Genomic DNA, 20,168 nt, shown 5'->3' with positions numbered 1-20,168 from the left:
CCTGAGAGCCTCCTATGGAATGCTGTATACAAGCATGAAATAGCCTACTACTGCTGTCACTAAAGATGACAATAATGAATCCCTTCTGAGTGGAGAATATTCAGTACCTTTAACAGCAGAGTAGTGCTATCCCAGAGAGGACTCTTTATTTAATGATTGGTGACAATCATGAGTAGCAAAACTATGCAAGGCAGAGTCTGGATTAAAGGATCTCTTTGGAAAGGTTGGGTTTTTTGTTTGTTTGTTTTTGAATAGCTGCCTGTATTTTTCATAGCTACTAGTGTGTTGAAAAGGGGGTGTCTTGGGCCCAACAGGGGATAAGATATTAATGAAACCCTTGTTCACTGTTACAGCATTGAACAGTGAAGTGTCATCTGGGGTTTTGTGTCAAGTTATTGCCGGTAACTCCCATTGTAACTGTCACAGTTCCAGGGTAACTGTGCCTGTATTCCCCAGCCTGTGGTCCACTCCAGGAGTGCCCAGTCAGTCTTCAGTTCTCTAGCTGTCACCTGTCACTGGGTAGGGACCCGTGTCCCACTCCCTTCTGACTGGAGGGTTTTAAACCTGCACAGCTCCCTGCCTTACACTGGGATATGCCCAGCAAGCCAGTCTGCCTAACAGCCAGCACCTGTGCATTGCTTTCTCTCTGAGGGCTATGACCAGTGTATTGCCAGCAGTTACAAGTAACCACACAGCTCTTTCTAAGCATGCACCGTTAGTCTGACAGTAAAAGCATTACAGAGAGAACGTATAAAAACCCATAAAAGTTCCTAGACGCATGCTAAAAGTGTAGACTGAGCCTGAGTCATCCTAATCACTCCCCCACTGAAGGATCTGGGGTAACCCGCCCCTAGGGCGTAGTCAGTAGAACAAAGTCATATGTACAATCCCTGGCCCGCAGTGATGCAGTAAACTTAAAACAATATGTCCCCCCCAGTTGCAATATCTGTCACAGTAACAATCATTATTAATTATTATTATTTATTTATTATTATATTTTACTCATTATTTATTTGTATTACCATAGCATCTAGGTGCCTCAGTCACAGATTAGGACCCCCATTGTGCTAGGCACTGTACAAGCACAGAACAAAAAGACGGTCCCTGCCCCCAGGAGGTTACAATCTAAGTACAGGACAAGAGACAACAGATGGATACAGGCAGACGGGGAGTACAAGGAAACAGTGAGACGGCATTTTGGTCAGCATGACAGGCAGGGCTCCCAGCATACCAGCAGCCTAGCTGTCATCAAGCGTTTTGTAGGCACCATGGCAAAGGAAGGTTATGAGGAGGGATTTGCAGGTGGATAATGAGGTAAGTTTTGCGATTTTCATGGAGAAATGCCTGCCAAGCATGTGGGGCAGCACAGAAGAAAGCGCAAAGATGCTCGTTTGAACATTTATGGGCTTTCATTAAAGTTATAGCAAAAGAAGGAAAAGCAGTTAAAGCATCTGAAATATAAAATATTAAGTGAGGCTTTGTTCTTAACGGTATCCCTTTTCCCTTCCCTTCAGCTGTATGGGGCTTTTAAGGGACAAACCCCTGTTTGACAGTCTTTTAGATGGTATTAAAGATGGTATGAAATTTGTTGGGAGTGGAGGAGGGAAGAAGTTAGTTGAGATGGTCTGAAGCTGTTGTTATTGTGAAGTCCTATTCTGTTTTCTTTTACAGTTTTCTGTCTACACTAGCGACCTTACAGTGGCACAGCTGAACCGATGCAACTGTGCTGCAAGATCGCTTGTGTAGCCGCTCTGTGCCGGCGGGAGAGAGCTCTTCCACTGACATAATAACACCACCTCCAACAAGCGGCAGTAGCGATGTCAGCAGGAGAAGCTCTCCCACCGGCATAGCTTTGTGCACACCACTGGTGCTGGTGAAACTTATGTTTTTTTAACACCTCTGAGCGACATAAGTTTTGCCGACAAAACAAGACAAACACCAGGGAAGCAAAGCAAAGTCAGGTAATGCAGTTTCTGCCATTGGTGCTGATTTCCATTTGCAGGCATGCTGCTGGAGAAACACAGGCCCAGCATACAGTCTGATTAGCCACTGTGGCAAATTTATACTGGTGTGTAACTGCCTCTCTGGTCACAGGCTCATTGCAGTGTTGCACCAGATGGAGTTGTTTTGACTGGCTGAGCCCAACTCTTTAGTGTGAAGATAAAAGGATAGAGAGAAGCAAGGGGAGAAATAAGCTGGGGAAGGAAAAGAACAGATGAGGCAAGGGGATCAGGATGCTGAAGGTCCAGTGGTGTCATGGGGGGAGGGGGGGCATGATGGTAAAGCTCATTCCATCCAGTCCATGCATCCCCCTTTCTCCCACTGAGTGATCCCTCCAGAAAAGCCATGTCCAGGAAGGTTTGACAGCCCCATCTCAATAGCATTAACCAATGAGACCACAGTGTGATGATTTTTAATTATTAACATTTTCTTCTAGAACTTTTCAGTGCATTGTGAGGCCGCCCTGTGACTTCCCCAGCAGCTTGGCAGCTCCCATAGCACGGCTCTTTTACTTAAACAATCTAGTTTGTACCAGTCTATTTGTCTCCATTTGTTACCTTGGACAGCTTGTATGTTGTTCCTCCAGGATGTGCAGCTTGGGTTAGCAGCTTGGGTTAGGCTCCTCCCTGGGGTGATAACTCTGGTTACTTCACTAGAGTCACCATAAGAATGACTTCTGCCCAGGCCAAGCATAACACTGGCCATCACTGCATTGCTAATAATAATAATGCCTACATCTATGTGTTTCTCATATTTTCTCAGTGGCAGTGTTTGTTTTTATCCCACATAACAGGAATTGGAGGGATATTTCCCCACAAAGTGCTACCATTTCAAGGTAGATAAGAACTTTTTCCTTTGTTAAGAGAGATTGTTTGGAACAACAGAGAGCTGCACAGTTGAAAGCAGGGCCGGCTCTAGGCACCAGCAAACCAAGCATGTGCTTGGGGCAGCACAGGTCCAGGGGCGGCGTTCCGGCCACCCTTTTTTTTTTGGCTCGGGCGGCATTCAGGCCACCCTTTTTTTCGCTTGGGCAGTTGCGCTCTCAGAGCTTGGGGCAGCAAAAAACCTAGAGCCGGCTCTGGTTGAAAGCCTGTTAAACAATGGAGGGTAAGGAGTGTTGATCGGTGAGCCAGATAAGATTGGCTGATTAGATCAGTGTCAAATCCATTAATGTCAGTGGGCAGTATTATTTTACTCTTCCATTTGCCTTAATGACTCCTGACAGTGGAATGTGGTTTGGCAAGGAATCCAGTCACTATTTACTTGTGGAGAGGAGTTTATAATGGCAGAAACATAACAGTCACGAAAGCAGACCATTCCACTTGACTGAAAATCCTAGGGATTATGGCTAGCCACTAATAATCTAAAACATTGACATGCCAGGTTGTAGCTGCTTTTAATTTATTTTTCAGTTCTGAGCTTGTTTTTTAAAAATCAGAGCTGGAAATATATCAAGTTTCAATTTTTCCATGGTTGTGAGTGTCTGGATTTCAACATCCTTCAGACAACAGGTAATTGACAAAGGGCACAATCAAAGCCCACTGAAAGCAATGGGACTTTTTTGTCAGCTTCACTGCCCTTTGGATCAAGCCCTACCTCTCTAAAGCAAGGTCTTCATTTTGATTCACAGAGATGTATTCACAGCTTATTGCCTAATGAGTTAGTGATGACACTGGGCCATATCGTAGTCCCATTAAAGTCTCTAACAAACTCCCATTGAATCGAGTGGAACCAGGCTTTTGCTCATAGTGAATTGCTAGAGAATCTAAAGTGAATGAAATCAGCAATGTATTTGTTTTCCCCTGACTTTGAGATCTAATATGAGGTTGGAGGTTGGTGCATTCTCTCCCACCCCCCAGTTTGAGATCCTTATCAGAGGATAAGGAAACCTATGAGCAGGACAAAGCTGTGCAACATTTTATTATATTTTGTTAATTAAAAAGCATCTTAGTATTTTCCACTTGCTTGTTTCTCTCGATATAGAATACTCTTTGGGCTCCTCCTTTTCCCTCCACTGTTTGGCAGGTTCTTGGCTATGGTAAGAAGTGGAACCTGGATAATAATATGCTTAGCACTTCTGTGGCAGTTTTCATCCATAGCTCTCAAAGTGCTTTACAAACACTGATAAGTATCATCATCTCTTGTTTTACACGTGCGAGAAACTTAGGCTCAAAGAGACTAATAGCAAAGTGCAAAATGTCACAAAGCAAGTCATTTGCTGAGTCAGGAATGGAATTCAAGTCTGTACCCAGTCAGTGCTGCTTTACAGCTTAATAATGCCTGATAATGCTCTGTCAACCCATTTCTGCCCTTGGCTGACCACATGCTGCTCCCACTGAAGTCAGTGGATCAAATTCTGCTCTTGTTTACACTGTGTCCTTTTGGAGTAAGTCAGTAGAGTTGCTCTGGATTTACACCAGTATAACAAAGTAGAATTTGGCCAAGCCAGGGCAGAATGTGGAGCCTTGCCTATACGGGGAGACTTCGGTCGAGCTGTGTATTTTTCCATGCTTGTCTTTGCCAGTGGTTCTGTGCAGTTTCCCAAGTGCAGTCCAGGGCAGAGGGGAGGATGGAGTCCCCTCACCAGCTATACATATTGAATGCTCAGAATTACTGATTTGCTTCATACCAAGCTGCTTTATCCCAGGGAAGAAATCGTAACCGTGCAGACTGATAACAACAGAGCCTTTGTGCACTGTCAACGGGGAGTGCTGCTCCGTGGGTGGAAATGCCTGCAGCCTGGAAGCACTTCTGATACTTGGACATTCCCCTGCTTCTTGGGCCATATTTTCCCCCAGGCTTGGACGTTATTACTAAACTCTCGGACTCGCCCTCAGAGGCTTGAGGCCTTCAATATGGGATCCTCTTACTTTGCTGCCGCCTTGCCATTTGAAAGTATCTCTCCTGTATGTTTAGACATTGGGGCCCCATCCTGCTGCCCTTTCTCACATCAGTCCCTTTGACTGTGAGTAAAGGCAGCAGGATCATGCTCAGGTTTTGGAACCAAGGGTTCACAGTAGAGAATGGATGATATTTTGTGAAAAATGAAAATGTATTTTTAGAAGAGATGCCAGTGCCAGGTGTGGGCTGCAGAATCCCCACTGATACCTCCCACCACCACTCCCTAATGTATTTTGCCCCCATTCTAACCAAGGACTTTTTATTTAGCATAGTCCATTGGAGATGTAAGTCTGTTTGAGACTTCAGCTCTGCTCTGCTCTTTGGTTCTGATCCAAAGCCAATGGAGTGACTCCCATTCGACTTTGGTGGTCACTGAATCAAGTTCTCACACTGGCCAGAACACAAAGCAAGCAGTTCACTTGGGGTTTTGGGGAGCAGAGAGCTCTTTATGCCTCACCACCTTTGATCTGTTTGGGGGTGGCATAGACTGGTTTTGATAGGAGTCACCACTGTCCATTGCTCTAGGGCTGGTCTCTACAGTGTGTGGGGTCGTGAGAGTGAAATGAGGGGTGTGAAAGTGAGAAAGATCACTCCTCTGGGCTGTGAGATGGGCTCCCCCCCAGGAGAGAACAACAGGCTGGCAACTTAAAAGACCGTGAAATCTGTTTTTATGGGATGTGGAGAAATCGGCTGCCTAGAAGTTGGTCATTAGCTAAATATCAAACAAAATTATACTAGAAACTGCACTGATGGTTTTTAAGTGGTTGCTTAAGAGGGGAGACCTGTTGGGGCTGGGGTCCATAGAGTGGGTTTCACTATAGCCATATAACCATCCTTTTCTCCACTTACAAAGCCAACAAGCAGCCTGGTAAATTACCTGATTCTGTTTCCATTTTCTCTTTATTCCCAGGCATTCAAATGTACATCTGCAACAGAGAACGCTATGGCTTCCTCCCGGTGCCACTGAAATTGCACCAGACACTACAGGAAGATGTGGAGAACTTCATTCATGTGACAATTGAGGCAATGAGTAAGTCAGAGCCTGCCCCATCTCTGCAGAACCATCCTTGGGATGCCAAGTACTTTCTTGTTGAATGGTGGCCCTTTGCCACCTGCCTCAGTGTTGCTTCTGTGCTTGACCTGCAGAGGGACAAGGTGGGGGAGGTAATATCTTTTACTGGACCAACTTCTGCTGGTGTGAGAGAGACAAGCTTTTGAGCTACATAGAGTTCTTCCTCAGGTCTGGGAAAGACACTCTGAGCATCACAGCTAAAGACAAGATCAAACAGATAGTTTAGCATCAGTAGTTAGCATGTATTCTAATGTAAGGGACCATTCAAGGTGAAGTGAAATGCGTTGGGTAAAATGTTCACTGGAGTTCTGTAAAAGTGTTGTTGGAAGCATGGGGGAGAGTTTGCTCATCAGATGCCCAGCTGTGTTCTCGGGAACTGGAGGGAGCAGCATCCTATGCTAAGAAGGTCCTTAAAGACTGGATTAAAAATCATGGCTGAGATGTTCAAAGCCACCTAAAAGGATCTGGGCATCAAAAATTAATGGGAGCTGGGGTTCCAAATCCCTCCTTTATCATCCTCATGTGATGGCTGTGTTCCTAGTGGTATCACAGTTGGTTAATAAGAGCTGGTTACAGGGCTGGGATCCCCCCAGTTTGCACCAGTCACAGGAAGAATCTTGGTGCTGGAACTAGAGGTGAGCCCTGCCAGGGCTTGTGCAAAATCTCCTTCTCTTTTATTGATCGATGTATTTAACACAATATTACACAATAACAAATAAAGGAAGCCAACCTGCCAGGGAAATTCCAGACAGATGATTAGATTAAATGCAATCGTCAGTCTCCTCCCAGCCAGAGGAACAATGATTTGGATTGGCTGCTGAGCAGCTCAGGCAAGACTCAAATCAATGGCATGAAGGTGCTTGGTGGAGCTGTGCTGCCCCGGAGGTCAATGCATAGGTTTGGTGGGGCAACCAGTTGTGCGAGGTCATGGATCTAGTGGCATGGTACTTCCATGTGGATCCCATAGGTCTATGGTGTTTCGGACACCTTGCTCCCTGCCCACTTCACATCATCTTACCCCCGCCTCCTGACGAGGGCACAATTTCCTTAAAACTCCGTGGGGCTGTCCTCAGGGAGTTCTCAACCCCCTCTGTCCCAGTCCTGAAGGTTGGTCAGCAGTGGGGAGGAGCAATCTGGCCCCAAAATCATTATTAGAGCTGCGGGTTTTACTGGTTTTTTTGCCTATAAGTCCCTCACCTCCTCCTCCCCCGATAAGTCACCACAGCAACAGGAAAGCTCCACCAGCAGCAACCCCCCCCCCCCCACACACACACACACCAGACCGTTATTTAAGTTTTGCCAGAGCTGAAACGTGAGCTCCTCTGTCATCCCAGCCGGAAAGACATGCTCCAGCATGTGCATTGATACACTGTTCTCGTGGGTGTTTGCAGTCCCATGGCGTCTGGCTTTCTGCCTCTCGAGGCGCTCCTCTGGCACATGACGCTGATTAGATCGCAGCATCACACGCCACATCTAGTGCCTCTCTGTTCCAGGGGAAGCAGTGAAAAGTGATGACAATGAATTTGGCTGGGTTTCTTTGCCACTAGGCAGTTCAGTAACCAGCCACTGTGGATGTTTCTATTCTCTTCCAGTTGATCATCCTCCACTTGAGCCCTCGCAATACATCTCCATTCCCTCAAAACACCCAGACAAGATGGGATTTGATGAGGTAGGTGTGGTGGGTTGTTACCTCCAGGGTGCAGTCTGGGAGCTGTTGGAACCGCTGTGCCCCCTAACAATTCGTCGGAGTTGGCCTCTCTCACACTGCTCTGCTAGTGATTCAGTCAGCCTCTCCAGGCCCTGTTATCACCCATCATGACAGCAGGTGGTGCCACACACCCAGCTGAATTACCTGAGTGCTTTCCCTAAGCCACTCATGGACAAACAGGAGGCCCCCAGCCAACTTCCCAGCTCCCTAGCCTTGCACCCCTACTGGAGTATAAACCCAGAATTATATCGTCTTGCACTGCACAGGGGTCTGTATGATACAAGCTCATTAATTAACTCGCTCCCGCCTTGATGTGGGGAAGATATGCAGCAGCCTTTGTTTACAGAGCTAGGATTCCCAAACCCTTCACTCAAAAACTCACTGGTTAAGATAAAACATAAAACAAGTTTATTAACTACAGAAAGATAGATTTTAAGTGATAGTAAACAGATCAAAGCAGATTACCCGGCAAATAAATAAAAGCGCAAACTGAGACTAATATACTAGATAGATAGGATTTGAATTAGCAAAATCTCACCCTGACTGATGATACAAGCAGGCTTATAGATTCTTGAGGGATCAGCTGCATCTGCTTTGCAGCTTGGGTCCTCTTTCCCCATTCCAAGGCCTTTGTCTTCCAGAGGTTCTTTCAGGTGTTCAGTTGTGGGAGAGTGAAGACAAATGATGATGTCACTCCCCACCTTATATAGTTTCTACATATGGCAGGAACTCTTTGTTCCAAGCTAAGTTCCCAGCCCAGTTTGTGGGAAAATACGGGTACCAAAATGGAGTTCACTGTCATGTGGTCTGGTCACATGCCCTTGCATGCCTTGCTGAGTCATAGCAACCATTACTCATAGGCTGACTGAAACATCCCCAGATGAGGACAGATCTTTTCCATGGTCCATTGTCTTTGCTGATGGGCCATTAGCACTGTTTAGCTTCTTCACTGTTGTACCTGAAAGGCTAGCTGTGGGTGTTTCCAACTTCACAACATCTTTCAATAACACATACACAATAAAACTTCATAACTTCACATACAATGATAGCACATACAATACAATAAGATATTAATCTTTGGCAGAGTAAGACTTTTAGAATGATACCTCACAAGCTATACTTTGTACAAAACATATCATAATTATATGATAGTGGTGAATATGAGTTTACCATGGTATAGTGCCTGTATGTACTTTTATTTTGTTGTGTGGACATGTGCATCATATAGGAAGCCTTGTCACTCCCACCACAGATAAGGCTGCAAATCAGTTTTCATTTCTATCCCGTCTTCACATGTTCATCAAAACTTTCCAAAACATTGATATGTTGGGTTGAAATTTTCCATGGGATGGATCCTGGTGTCTTTACTTGACTAAAACTCCCCCTGATCCAATGGGGATCCTTTTGAGGCATCCACATGTGAATTTTGATTCCTGATTTCATAAGAGCTGAGCAGCTGTACTTGATGTCAGTGGGAGCTGTGGGTGCTCAGCATCTTTGGACATCAAGCCTTGAGGTGCCTGATCTCAGATGTCCCAAGTTTGAAAAACTTGGCTGAATCCAACGTTCAGGGATACCAGTGGGAATCTTTCCAGTTACTTAAATGGTGATTAAATCAGGCCAGGCGTGATTTGGCTTCACTTCCAGTGACCTCCTGCAACCACTAAGCTTTACTCTTTCTATGGGTTAGGATTCCTATGGATAGGTCTCTCCATCCTAGGGTTAGGATTCTTATTAGTAGGCCACTTGGAGTTAGTGATAGGGTTCCTACGGGTAGGGCTCCCAGCCCTAGGGTTAGGATTCCTATGCATAGGCCACTTGGGGTTAGGGTTCCTATAGGTAGGGCTCCCCGTCCTATGGTTAAGGTTCCTATGGGTAGGCTGCTTGGAGTTAGGGTTCCTGTGGGTAGGGCTCCCCCGCCCCGGGTTAGAGTTCCTATGGGTAGGGCTCACCACACTAGGGTTAGTGTTCCTAGGAGGAGGACACTTGGAACTAGGTTTATGGTTCCTAAGGGTAGGGTACTTGGAGCTAGGCTTAGGGTTGCTAGGGGTAGCACACTTGGAGCTAGGGTTAAGGTTTCTATGGGTAGGGTTCCCCGCTTGCGGGTTAGGGTTTCTGTGGTTAGGATACTTGGAAGAAATGTTAGGATTGCTATGGGCAGTGCTCTCTGCCCTAGGTTTAGGGTTTCTATGGGTAGAGCTCCCCACCCTAGGGTTAGGGTTCCTCTGGGTAGGATACTTGGAGATAGCTTCATTTTTCCCGAAGAACTTTAGCACTTATGGGTTTTTTAAAATTTCTCCTGCTTTCCATTAAGAAGCAAGGACACTGTTTTGATGACCTCGCAAAGCTGTTAGAGATGGTGACTGAAGAGAGTCAGGTGTTTAAACTGTAAATACACAGCACTTTGGATCACTTGGGTTATGATGGGGTCTGTATGTATTCACTGAATATTCTATATTGTTTGTCCTAATCTTCTTTTCCTGTTTGGGAGCCACATTTCCACTGTGGCCTTTTTGTTTTGATTTTACTCAAGACAGCTGGGAACATGTTTGAAGCAGAACCCAGGAAGTTTGGTGCATAAATCATCCCTCTAGAAACTCCTGCCCCTGTAGTGATAGAGCTGGCTAGCCACAGTCAGAGGCAAAGTATCAGCAGAAAGAGACTGGGGAGGAAGAATTCCAGAGAGAGACTGTGCTATGAATAAACTGGGTTTACATTTTGTGTAGAGCCAAAAAAACCTGCATAGGACCGTGTAGTGCCTGCATGTGTAGCTGCCAGAGACAGTAATATAATCACAGAGGGAGCTACTAAAATTGGAGGAGGCTTGTTTTTTGTCTTTAAGATGTTTTGTTTTCTTGGGTTGGTCTGGAGTTTCTATTTGTATGGCTTGTGTCATGAAGTGCGGATTCTGTGTGACTGTTTGTTTGGCCATCTATGTTTGGAGTCGTTTGTGTTTCTGGGCTGTTTCTTGTGGTTGCACTTAAATTGCCTGATATTTTATTAGTATTACTGCCTTTGCACCAAGCTGGGTCTCAGTCTGGTTTTTATTTGGCCAAGGTTTGTTCCTCAGGCTGAACTTGTTCTTGCCTGCCTGAGGACAGAAACATGGCCCTGACATTCTGTGTTTTACCAAGGAATGTCTGTGCCTGGTGGGACCGGCAGTCTGCCCTTGACCAGGCAAAATATGTCTGCTTAGCTTGGGCTAAGTGCTGCCCTCAGATCTGTTTTCTGGCCCAGAATGTATCTCAGGAGCACACCTATGATTCTGATTGAATCAGCAGAAAATTTCCAGGATGTGCAGTAATTAAAGATACCCTGCATTGCAGAACCTGCTTCCACTTGTGTCCAGTTCTTAGGGTGATAGGCATATTGGTAATCCCAAAGATAGATGCAGCATTTGGTAAAGATCTGTGCTCTTTACCACATGCCAACCTCATCCTCCCTTTGAATACAAAAGGGATATATTGTACTGGGTAGAGACTGGCCCAAACAAAAGCCTGGATCCAAACATCCCAGTGTGCTGGGGAAGTTCAGATCCAGCTCCAAACTGCACAACTGGCCCCTGCTTTCTAATTCCATATACAACTGTGCATTCAAAGAGCATTACGGTTGCAAAGTGAAGCATTTAAAAGTCAGGAAATGCCGAAGTTAATGTTGCCCACACAACCTTGACTCTGCCCCCTGTGTATTTATATTACCCTCCGGTTTCTAATTACTCAGATACAGTTTTCTCATCCAGGCCCCTCCTTCACACAGTGTTGATGGTGCCTCGGGAATGTGGCACTGTTCATTTAGTTTTTTATTCTCACTGCTCAATGTATGAAGCCCTGCTGCATTCACGGTGCATCGTCCTACCTGGAATCCTCAGCTGTCCAGTTAGGGGTAGAGCTCTGCTCAGGCCTACTCTTAAAGCCCGACCTGGACCTGAACCCAAACTGAGCACAGCTGACCCGAATCCAACCTGAGAGTGTTGAGTCATTTTTTAGAACTGACCCAACCCTGATTACCCCACGAACCTGGGTCAGCTTTATGTCCCTGCCAGATTTCAGGTTTCTGCTCCAAATTGGTGAGGTGCTAGAATTGATCCAAAAAAATCAGATTTTGTAGGTTTTTTTTAACAAGGCAAAAGTGCTTTCTTCCCACCGCCCCCCTACACACATGCACACACACACATACACACACACACACTCTTCATTTTTGAACATCATTGAACATTCTTTCCTCAACCTTCCCATAAAAACCAGCAACTGGACTGAGAACAAATATTCTGAATTTCAGCTCAAAAGATAAATGTCTGACAAATTTATAGTAACCCGAAAACAACGCTCTTAAATGGAAATGCTCCTGGAGCTCTAACAGGGTTCAAAACCTGCTGAGCTCCAGCACAGGCTTGTATCTGGACTTTGCACTGAGCCAGAGTGTTCTGATGTCCTTCTTTCTTAACCCAGATTTTCATGATTAACCTGAAGCGTCGGAAAGACAGGCGGGATCGAATGCTGCGGACGCTCTATGAGCAGGAGATTGCAGTCAATATAGTAGAGGCTGTGGATGGCAAGTGAGTCTTTGGAAAGATCTGGTTCTGCATAGCAGAACTGTTGATTAGAAGTGCTACCTTGATTAATTTCAGACAATTCTCTTTGATGCCCTGTGATTATGAGTTATCATTTTTAATGTACTATTTGGTGCAGTTTTGCAAAAAAAAAGTTTTCATGCTGTTATTTTATTCTTCTCTTACTCTGATCAGTCTCCATTAGAGATCTGGTAAGATAGTTTAGGCCCAGAAGTAAAGTCTTCTTCAAGGCAAAGTTCTATGAATAGAAACATTGTCATAAAATTAAATAGGGGTATGACAATGAAAACATTTTTGTGGCGTTTACATGTTCTCTTGCAATATGTCCAACCCCATTGTGCTACATTATAGTAATGTAAACACTGATAAAGTTTTCTTTTAGTTGTAACTCTCAAAGCAATATACAAAATCTCCATTTTACACACAGGGAAACTGAGGCACTGAGGTCAAGGTTGGGGTTTACTAAAGGAGTCAGGTGCCCAAATCCCATTTGAAAGTCCCAGGCTGAGTGACTTTCCCAAGGCTGCTCAGAAAGTCAGTGGCACAGTTAGAAACAGATCTTGGGTCTCCTGGTGTCTCTCTGCCTTAGTGGCCTCTCTAGTGCTAGGGCATTAGAACTTGACAGTGAAACTGACCATAAGCAAATATAATGCTGACTGCGCTAGTGCTGTTGTTCAAGGTGAGAGAAATAAAAAAGCAAACAAAATCCCACCATGGTGGAAAGTGAGCTCGGTGTTCTCTAGCCTTCCAGTTTGACTATAGCTGAAGTGTTATTAACAATATTACAATGACCCTTCTAAGATTGCAGTTTCTTGAAACTGTTGGGGGTGAGAATCCTAAAAAATCTCTTATGTTCAGCATGATTTAGATCAAATTAAACTGCATTCAGCTACAAATACACAGCCTATTTTGGGAACTTCCCTAGCTCAGGGAAGTCTTTTCACTGCTAAACAATTTCACTGGTTTTGTGCCTGAGTAAAAAAAATAGTAACATCTATAAAAGTTCTTAATACTGAAAGCAGCTCTCTCTTTCCTCAGGGCATTGAATACAAGCCAGCTGAAAGCTCTGAATATTGACATGCTACCTGGTTACCAGGACCCTTATTCTTCCAGGCCACTAACCAGGGGGGAAATTGGCTGCTTTCTTAGCCACTATTATATCTGGAAAGAGGTAAATAATGTCTGTGCGCTGGCGGGTGTATTACACTTGGATGCTGTGGGAGGGAAGCAATGTTTTATTTTTAGATAGTCTCTCTTATTTTGGTGTGAATTATCCAGGGTCTCAGTAAAGGTTATGATTTTCAAAGACAGGATCAGCAGTTAGGCTCTTAAGTTCACACCTTGGCACATAAGCAACCTGATTTTCAAAAGTGCTGAGACTTGAGCAGCTCCTATTATGCTGTCAGTTTGCAAACAGCTCCCAGCCTGTGTCACACGTCTGGACTGTGGTCATGACCTTTTTCACAAAACCCTTCGCCAGCCTGTTTGGGGCAATGTTGTGCTTGGGGAGAAAAAAAAAAAGCAAAGAAATGTTGTTGCAGGATTTCACCTGTGAGTTTTCTCTGATTCTAAACCTGTGTAGAATTGAATGGCACCAATTTTGCTGACCTTCATACTTATCAAAGAGCAGGGGGGCTCAGTCCTGCTCCCAGTGGGGTCCTCGGCATAGCTTCAGAGGGTGCAGAACTGGCCCCTCAATAGCATATGGGCCATTTCAGTCCCATTTGAAAACATCCCTTTCAGGTGGTGAACAGAGAGCTGGAGAAGACTCTCGTTATCGAAGACGACGTGCGCTTTGAGCATCAGTTTAAAAGGAAACTCATGAAACTGATGGACGATATAGAGCAAGTCCAGCTAGACTGGGAGCTCATGTAAGTAGTCTTGTCCCAAGAGCTTTCACTGCCCTAAACCAGCTGGAAACTCTCTCCCCTGCGCTCACATGCACGGAGCATTTCAATAACATGGACGTACCCTCATAATAATCAGACAGGGCTGCCTGCAGGGAATGCAGCATGGAGGAATAAAATTCCAAAGAATCAATAATGGGGGATAATTTTAAAGGAGCTGGAGTAGTTAAAACCTCCATCAAATGAAGCACATTGCGGGTACTCTTTAATAAACAGGTGCCCACAGTGATATAGCCATGGCCTCCCAATAACCCTGGTCCCCACTCTGAACTAATTCCCATGACACAGGGTGCATGTTCTCACTGTGAGAACAGGGTATTTGAACCCTTTTGTTTAGTCATTTAAATACACACTCATTCTCACAAAGAGAAGCAAGAGGAGAATGGCACTGTCCAGCAAACAGACTGAGCTGGAAATCTTTGTCCTGTTTCTGAAAACAATTCCACGTTCACTGCCAAGGGAGCAGAGTTTTCGAACTGGCCAGCTGAAGAAGGGGGAGAAGACCTTCTAGGGGGCTCCTCCTCCAGGCAGTTTTTATAATCCCCCGGCCGTTTGGTGCTTTCTGGCACTCAGGTTGTGTGGGTCCCTGGATCAGTGCCTGCGACAGTCCAAAAGCAAAACGTTTTCTCTTCAGATGTATTTTTATAAGGGATAAGCCGTCTCTGGTGGCACTGATTTATCTGGGCTTCATCCAGAGAAGGGATATGGCTGGGGAATTACCCCAACCCTCCTGTCTGTAGGATGATGGAGTTTTAACAAGAGGCTCCTGAGAGGCCTCCAGCACCTCACTGGATACGCACCATAGCGAATTCAAATCCTTGCTTGGGTCAGGATGGCGCATTGGTTTTGGGTTTTGTAGTCTCCTTGGGCTGCACCTCTGGGTTAAAAACACAGGCAGATGTGGCACTGGAGAATTCCAGGAGTAGCATTTGACTTGTGGGTGCACTTTGGACCTGATCCATGGTCCAGTGACGTCAATGGAAAAACTCCCACTGACTTAAAAGGCCTTTGCTCAGCCCTGGTTGAAGTGGGAATGCCTGATGTCCCAGTTACAGTATAATTGCACTGCAGAGCTGATCATGGAAACAGGCCTTAGTTTCCACTGCGGTGGGTTTTTCTCCCCTCCAGCTACATTGGTCGGAAACGGATGCAGGTGCAGCGCCCCGAGAAGGCAGTTCCTAACGTAATGAACCTTGTGGAAGCAGATTACTCTTACTGGACCCTGGGGTATGCAATCTCCTTTGAAGGGGCTCAGAAATTAATTGGGGCTGAACCTTTTAGCAAGATGCTGCCGGTCGATGAATTCCTGCCGATCATGTACAACAAGCACCCTGTGTAAGTAAAACCCCTTCCTTGCTTGGGAAGCCAGCTGGCTTTGCGTGAGCTGTACCTTGCCAACTGATCTTAAACTGGACGTTGTGTTGCTGTTTGTACAGTGCATCTCCATAGCATAACCTAGTAGGCGGAGCAGAGGACTGGATATTAAGATTCTTGGATATTGCCAGTGCTGCTGCAGATGTTGAGCAAATCTCCGGACCTTTCTCTGCCTGAATTTATGTAATAATATCCTACCTCGGAGTGGTCTTTTGGGATTCATAAATTCATATTTTAATCTCTGATTGGAAGTAACTATATAGGTGTTTTATTATGATTATGTAGATAGTGTCTACTTTGGAATACCTTACCTGGCATAGGCCCTGGGAAAGATCTCTGTGCAACTCAGAGCCTTTCTTTTCAAAACCCTGCTTTTAGGGCCTTTTCAGAATCTACATGGCACCTTCCTACTTCGCTGTGTTGCAGAATCCAGGGTTTTCATTTCAAAGGTGTGTGGGGCAGGGAGAAGTCACATCTTTTAACCAGCTCCCAGCCAGACTTATCAACGTTGTCTCTCTCTTTGTGGGGAAAGCTCTGCAAGGCTCTCACTCAGAGCCCCGGAAAGTGATGTGGGTCTCAAGATACGGGAGGAATCTGTTTTCAAGGGTGGATCGCCTTGTTTTGTAAGAAAACAAGGGTTTTTTTTAATTCTCACCTAAAGCTCCCCCTAACCTTGTTTCCAGAGTCTAGTTACCCATTATGACATCTCCCCAAAAGAATTTGGGGTGCCACATCATTGGTCCCTGCTTCCAACAGGTACTGCAGTGTCCCTCTGACAGTTGTCTTCTAGTCCTGTATACAGGCTTAGTGATCCTCTGATAACATATCTGAGACAGGCCTTTGTTCTCCTCCAACACCCAGTTCTCCTAATTGGCCACACCACTTACTCTGTGGTAGCAGGGTACACTCTTCAGCCTCATCTGCATCAGTAGCAGCTTCTCTGGTGGTAGGGACGCTGGGAGCACTAATGCAGACAGGCTGCCATTGACTAACCATTGGGTTGCTCAGAACAGGTCTAGATGGGATTGGAAGTTGTGGCGCTTAAAACCCCAGTGGCCAGTTGACCACTTCGCAAGCAATGGCAAAGTAAGTCATGTGCTGGTAGCGATGCCATAGAGGGAGATTTTAAGACAACTGCTAGTATAGACAAAGCCTTTGTTATTTCTTGGCCTAACTTTGCTCCCATTGGAGTTGATGGGAGCATTACCATTGATTTCAGTGGGAGCAGAGTTAGGCCACCCCTGAACTCATCTAAAAATTGCACCCCAACAGTGCAAATAAGAAATGATACAGGGGGCCCAGCAGTTGAATTCCAAATGCCAACTCACATATCCAGGTATCTCTGCAAGACTGGGGCTACAGTCACAGTAGAATTTCCAGATGGATCCAGTATGCTTCCTGTCCTGTTCTCTCATAGAGTGTTGCTATTCAAATAGCTGCAGGGTCCTGCTTCAGAGGTGGCTGCTCCCTAGTGGCAGGTGAAGTGCATGTTTTCTGAAATACTTTGTCATTCTTTAGGATCCTTTATGTTATTGTATAAAAATCACTTTTCCAAAAGGACTAATAGGGTCCTCACTGTTCAGTTCATCTCAAGCCTGCAATCATTTGCCCAGGTTTCACCCTGCGAGGAGCATCTAACTCTACTGACTAGTCCTAGCTCAGTAGATTGGCTCATAACCCATGGAAAGGCAAAGCAAACACAGTGGTGCTGAGCAAGACTTATTTCTGCTAGTGATATTTGTTTTTCTTTCTTTAGAGAGAAGTACAAGGAGTACTATGAGTCCAGAGACTTGAAGGCCTTCTCAGCAGAGCCCTTGCTTGTTTATCCCACCCATTACACAGGGCAGCCGGGTTATCTCAGTGACACAGAGACATCCACCATCTGGGACAATGAGACCATGTCGACTGACTGGGACAGAGCCCATTCCTGGAAGTCCCGGCAACAGGGCCAGATCCACAGCGATGCCCAGAACAAAGATGCCTTGGCCCCCCAGCCATCTCTCGATGCGTCATTGTCGAGGGATGAGCTATGACTGCCCCCCTTGCTAAGTGACTCTGACAACAACAGCAGAACCTGCCTCACAATTTAGCTTTCATCTAGAAGCTTCTAGAGACGTCAGTGTGGTCTCCTTCTCGCCGTCTTTAGTGGCAAAGCAAATTGATTGGATCTGACTGACTTAACCTAACCAATCTCTATTTTTTGGGAAAGGGAGTGGGGGGAGGGGCTTGAACCAGAACGTTCCAGATTGGCAGAAAAAAAAAAGACTTCTAAAAAGCGTATCGTAAACTCCAGTCCATTCTCACAAGGGTTCGTAACTTTGAAACCTCTGTGGAGTGGCGAGTTGGCTCCATGGCGCACTGAGTTGACACTAGTAATTACAAAATTTCCTTGAATGACGTCTTTCTACAGTTCCTGGTGTAGAATACTGTATTTATAAAGATTAATATATATAGGGGTTCTGAGGTGGACACGTGTAAGTCCTTTCCAGATAGTTGTCACTGTGCTGCTGCATAACATTAACTGTTGTTGATTTGCATTTTTTAACCCCATTCTCTGAGAGAAGCCGCAAGTGTGTGTGTGTGTGTGTATGTATGTTTTAAAGGATCACTGTCAAGATCACGACTTCAAAAATGGCCTCATCTGTGTTGCTGTCTACACCTCTTCCATAACGTGAGTCCCCACTTCACATTGCAATACAAAATAGTTTCAGGAGTCCTCTCTCCTACGTTTCAAGACACCCCTCCCATCCCATCTAGCCATAAGGAAAGAGAGGATGGTCACAGTCTCCTGAGATGTGTCTGCAACCTCCTAAACTGACGCCTTAGCTGTTTCAGTTTTAATAATCTATTTTAAAATCCATTGTGCTTTTTGCCACTTATGCTCTTCGTTTTCTTTTTCTTTTTTTTTTTAATTTGTTTCATTCACACTGAACAGTGAAACTAAATCAGCCAGCGCTACTTCCTGTTAATGGTCAGTTTCACTTCCTGTTTCTTGGCTACAAACCTTTTGGGTTTCCTTCCCAATTAATATAATAAAAAACTATTTCAGTTTCCGCACTGATAGGTTTGGGCCTAAACTACTTGACAGTGTCCCTTTAAAAAGAAAACCATGAAAATGTTAATGGTGTCAAGTCTGCTGTTCTTTGTTGGATGGCTGCATTAGAATTGTATATTGCAGGACAAAAAAGGCAACTTGCCTTTTATATATTTTTAAATGTGAGGAGTGAGCTTGTTCTGTTTTGGATGAGTTCTGATATACTCAGTATTGGGTAAGATGTCAGCATAGTAAGTCATGTTGTTGTTTTTTAAAGTGTCCCATAAGGCAGGTGATCGTGTGCTACACTTCTTAGATTTAGCTGATGTAGATTTAGATCTTTTTCTGTACAACTCAAAGTTGGGGGGAAAAAAATCCTCCTGGCCTAAAATCTAAAGAGATTGTTTCACTTTCTGGATGAGCTGTACATTGGAGCGTGTGGTTGGTTTTGGTTTTTTTAATAATTGCTGATAATGTTGTGCTCTCTCCTAAAGAAGACATGTTACGGTCTATCAGCAGGTCTGATAATACATAGAACTGGATGCAAGATGATTAGCTGTGTGGAGTCTTAATTTACATGCAGCTCTTGGACTGAGAATGCTGGGTGAGCAGGGCTGGGGGTCTGCCATGCTGCTTCGGGGCATTTTCACAGCAGTGTTGAAATAAGGCACAAAAGGTAACAAAGAGACACAAAGATCATAGCTACAACATTCTGGAGCCTGATCTGACTCTCAGTGGAATCAGTGGGACTCTTGCGCTTAACCAAATCCATCATGGATTTAAGATTTTGTGAGCCTGTTCCCCTGGCCCCTAACCACAAACACATGTTCCACAACTACCCCATGTGGTGCAGCCTCGTCAACACCCCAAGCTGAAGAAAGTCATGAAACTAGGCTCATGTGGAATAAGGATTGTGGGTCATCCTTGGGCCATAGTGAATGATTTGGGGTTTTTCCCCTAGTACTTAATTTGTAATGAAATAGGTGCCAGAGCTCAAGCAATTAGATGCTGGGGCTTGAGCAATTTTTTTGCATTCATAACTGATGCAGCAAGCCCAGAGGTGCCAGGGCTATGAACTACCAAGCCCAGGCACAAATTAAGTGTTGTTTTTCCCTTTTTAAAAAGCTTCCATTCCCATAATCAGGTCTTTATTCTCCAGCCTGCAGGGCAGACCTGAGCTCCATTTTGAGCCTGGCTGGCCGGCAGGTGGCACTGTTCAGCGAGACAATGCTTGCCTTCTGATCTGCTTTTTTAAAAGCACCATTTGAAAAATATAAACATGCAGAACATGGTGGGGTGGTACAGCTCATCGGAAGGGGCTTTGCTTTGACCCACTGAAGTCAATACGAATCTTGACATGGACTTCAGTGTGGGAGCAGGAGCAGGCCTTTTGTGCAAGCCCACTTGGAGAACAACAGTGAAACTAAACATCAGTTTTAAAGTAGCCAGGGCTAGAAAGGGAAAACTGTGCAAGAATTCAGATTCTCTCACATTTCATTATGGATGTGAACACAGTGTCACAAAGATTTCACATGCTTCCCTCAGAAACGGGGCAGGTTTTGAGTATAGGACTAGGTGGCTTCGCCCAGGAAGCATATGGA

General features: G+C 45.1%; 1 protein-coding gene across 2 annotated transcripts in view; it reads left to right on the top strand.

The window, feature by feature from the left end:
* Positions 1 to 19,108, top strand: part of COLGALT2 (collagen beta(1-O)galactosyltransferase 2) — an 87,115-nt gene extending 68,007 nt beyond the window's left edge. The window contains exons 6-12 of one of the 2 annotated variants that reach the window (XM_074962190.1): positions 5,813 to 5,932; positions 7,567 to 7,643; positions 12,131 to 12,237; positions 13,291 to 13,423; positions 13,996 to 14,123; positions 15,288 to 15,494; positions 17,290 to 19,108. In XM_074962190.1, the coding sequence (XP_074818291.1) occupies positions 5,813 to 5,932; positions 7,567 to 7,643; positions 12,131 to 12,237; positions 13,291 to 13,423; positions 13,996 to 14,123; positions 15,288 to 15,494; positions 17,290 to 17,566 (1,049 nt within the window). In that variant the 3' untranslated portion in view covers positions 17,567 to 19,108. The remainder of the gene's footprint in view (positions 1 to 5,812; positions 5,933 to 7,566; positions 7,644 to 12,130; positions 12,238 to 13,290; positions 13,424 to 13,995; positions 14,124 to 15,287; positions 15,495 to 17,289) is intronic. The other variant, XM_074962191.1, reaches the window with a different exon arrangement.
* The last annotated feature ends 1,060 nt before the right edge of the window (positions 19,109 to 20,168 follow it).

Source organism: Natator depressus, chromosome 8 (assembly GCF_965152275.1).
Source record: "Natator depressus isolate rNatDep1 chromosome 8, rNatDep2.hap1, whole genome shotgun sequence".
NCBI lineage: Eukaryota > Metazoa > Chordata > Testudines > Cheloniidae > Natator > Natator depressus.
Note: the sequence above shows the minus strand (reverse complement) of the source record. Positions and strands in the feature narration are given on the sequence as shown.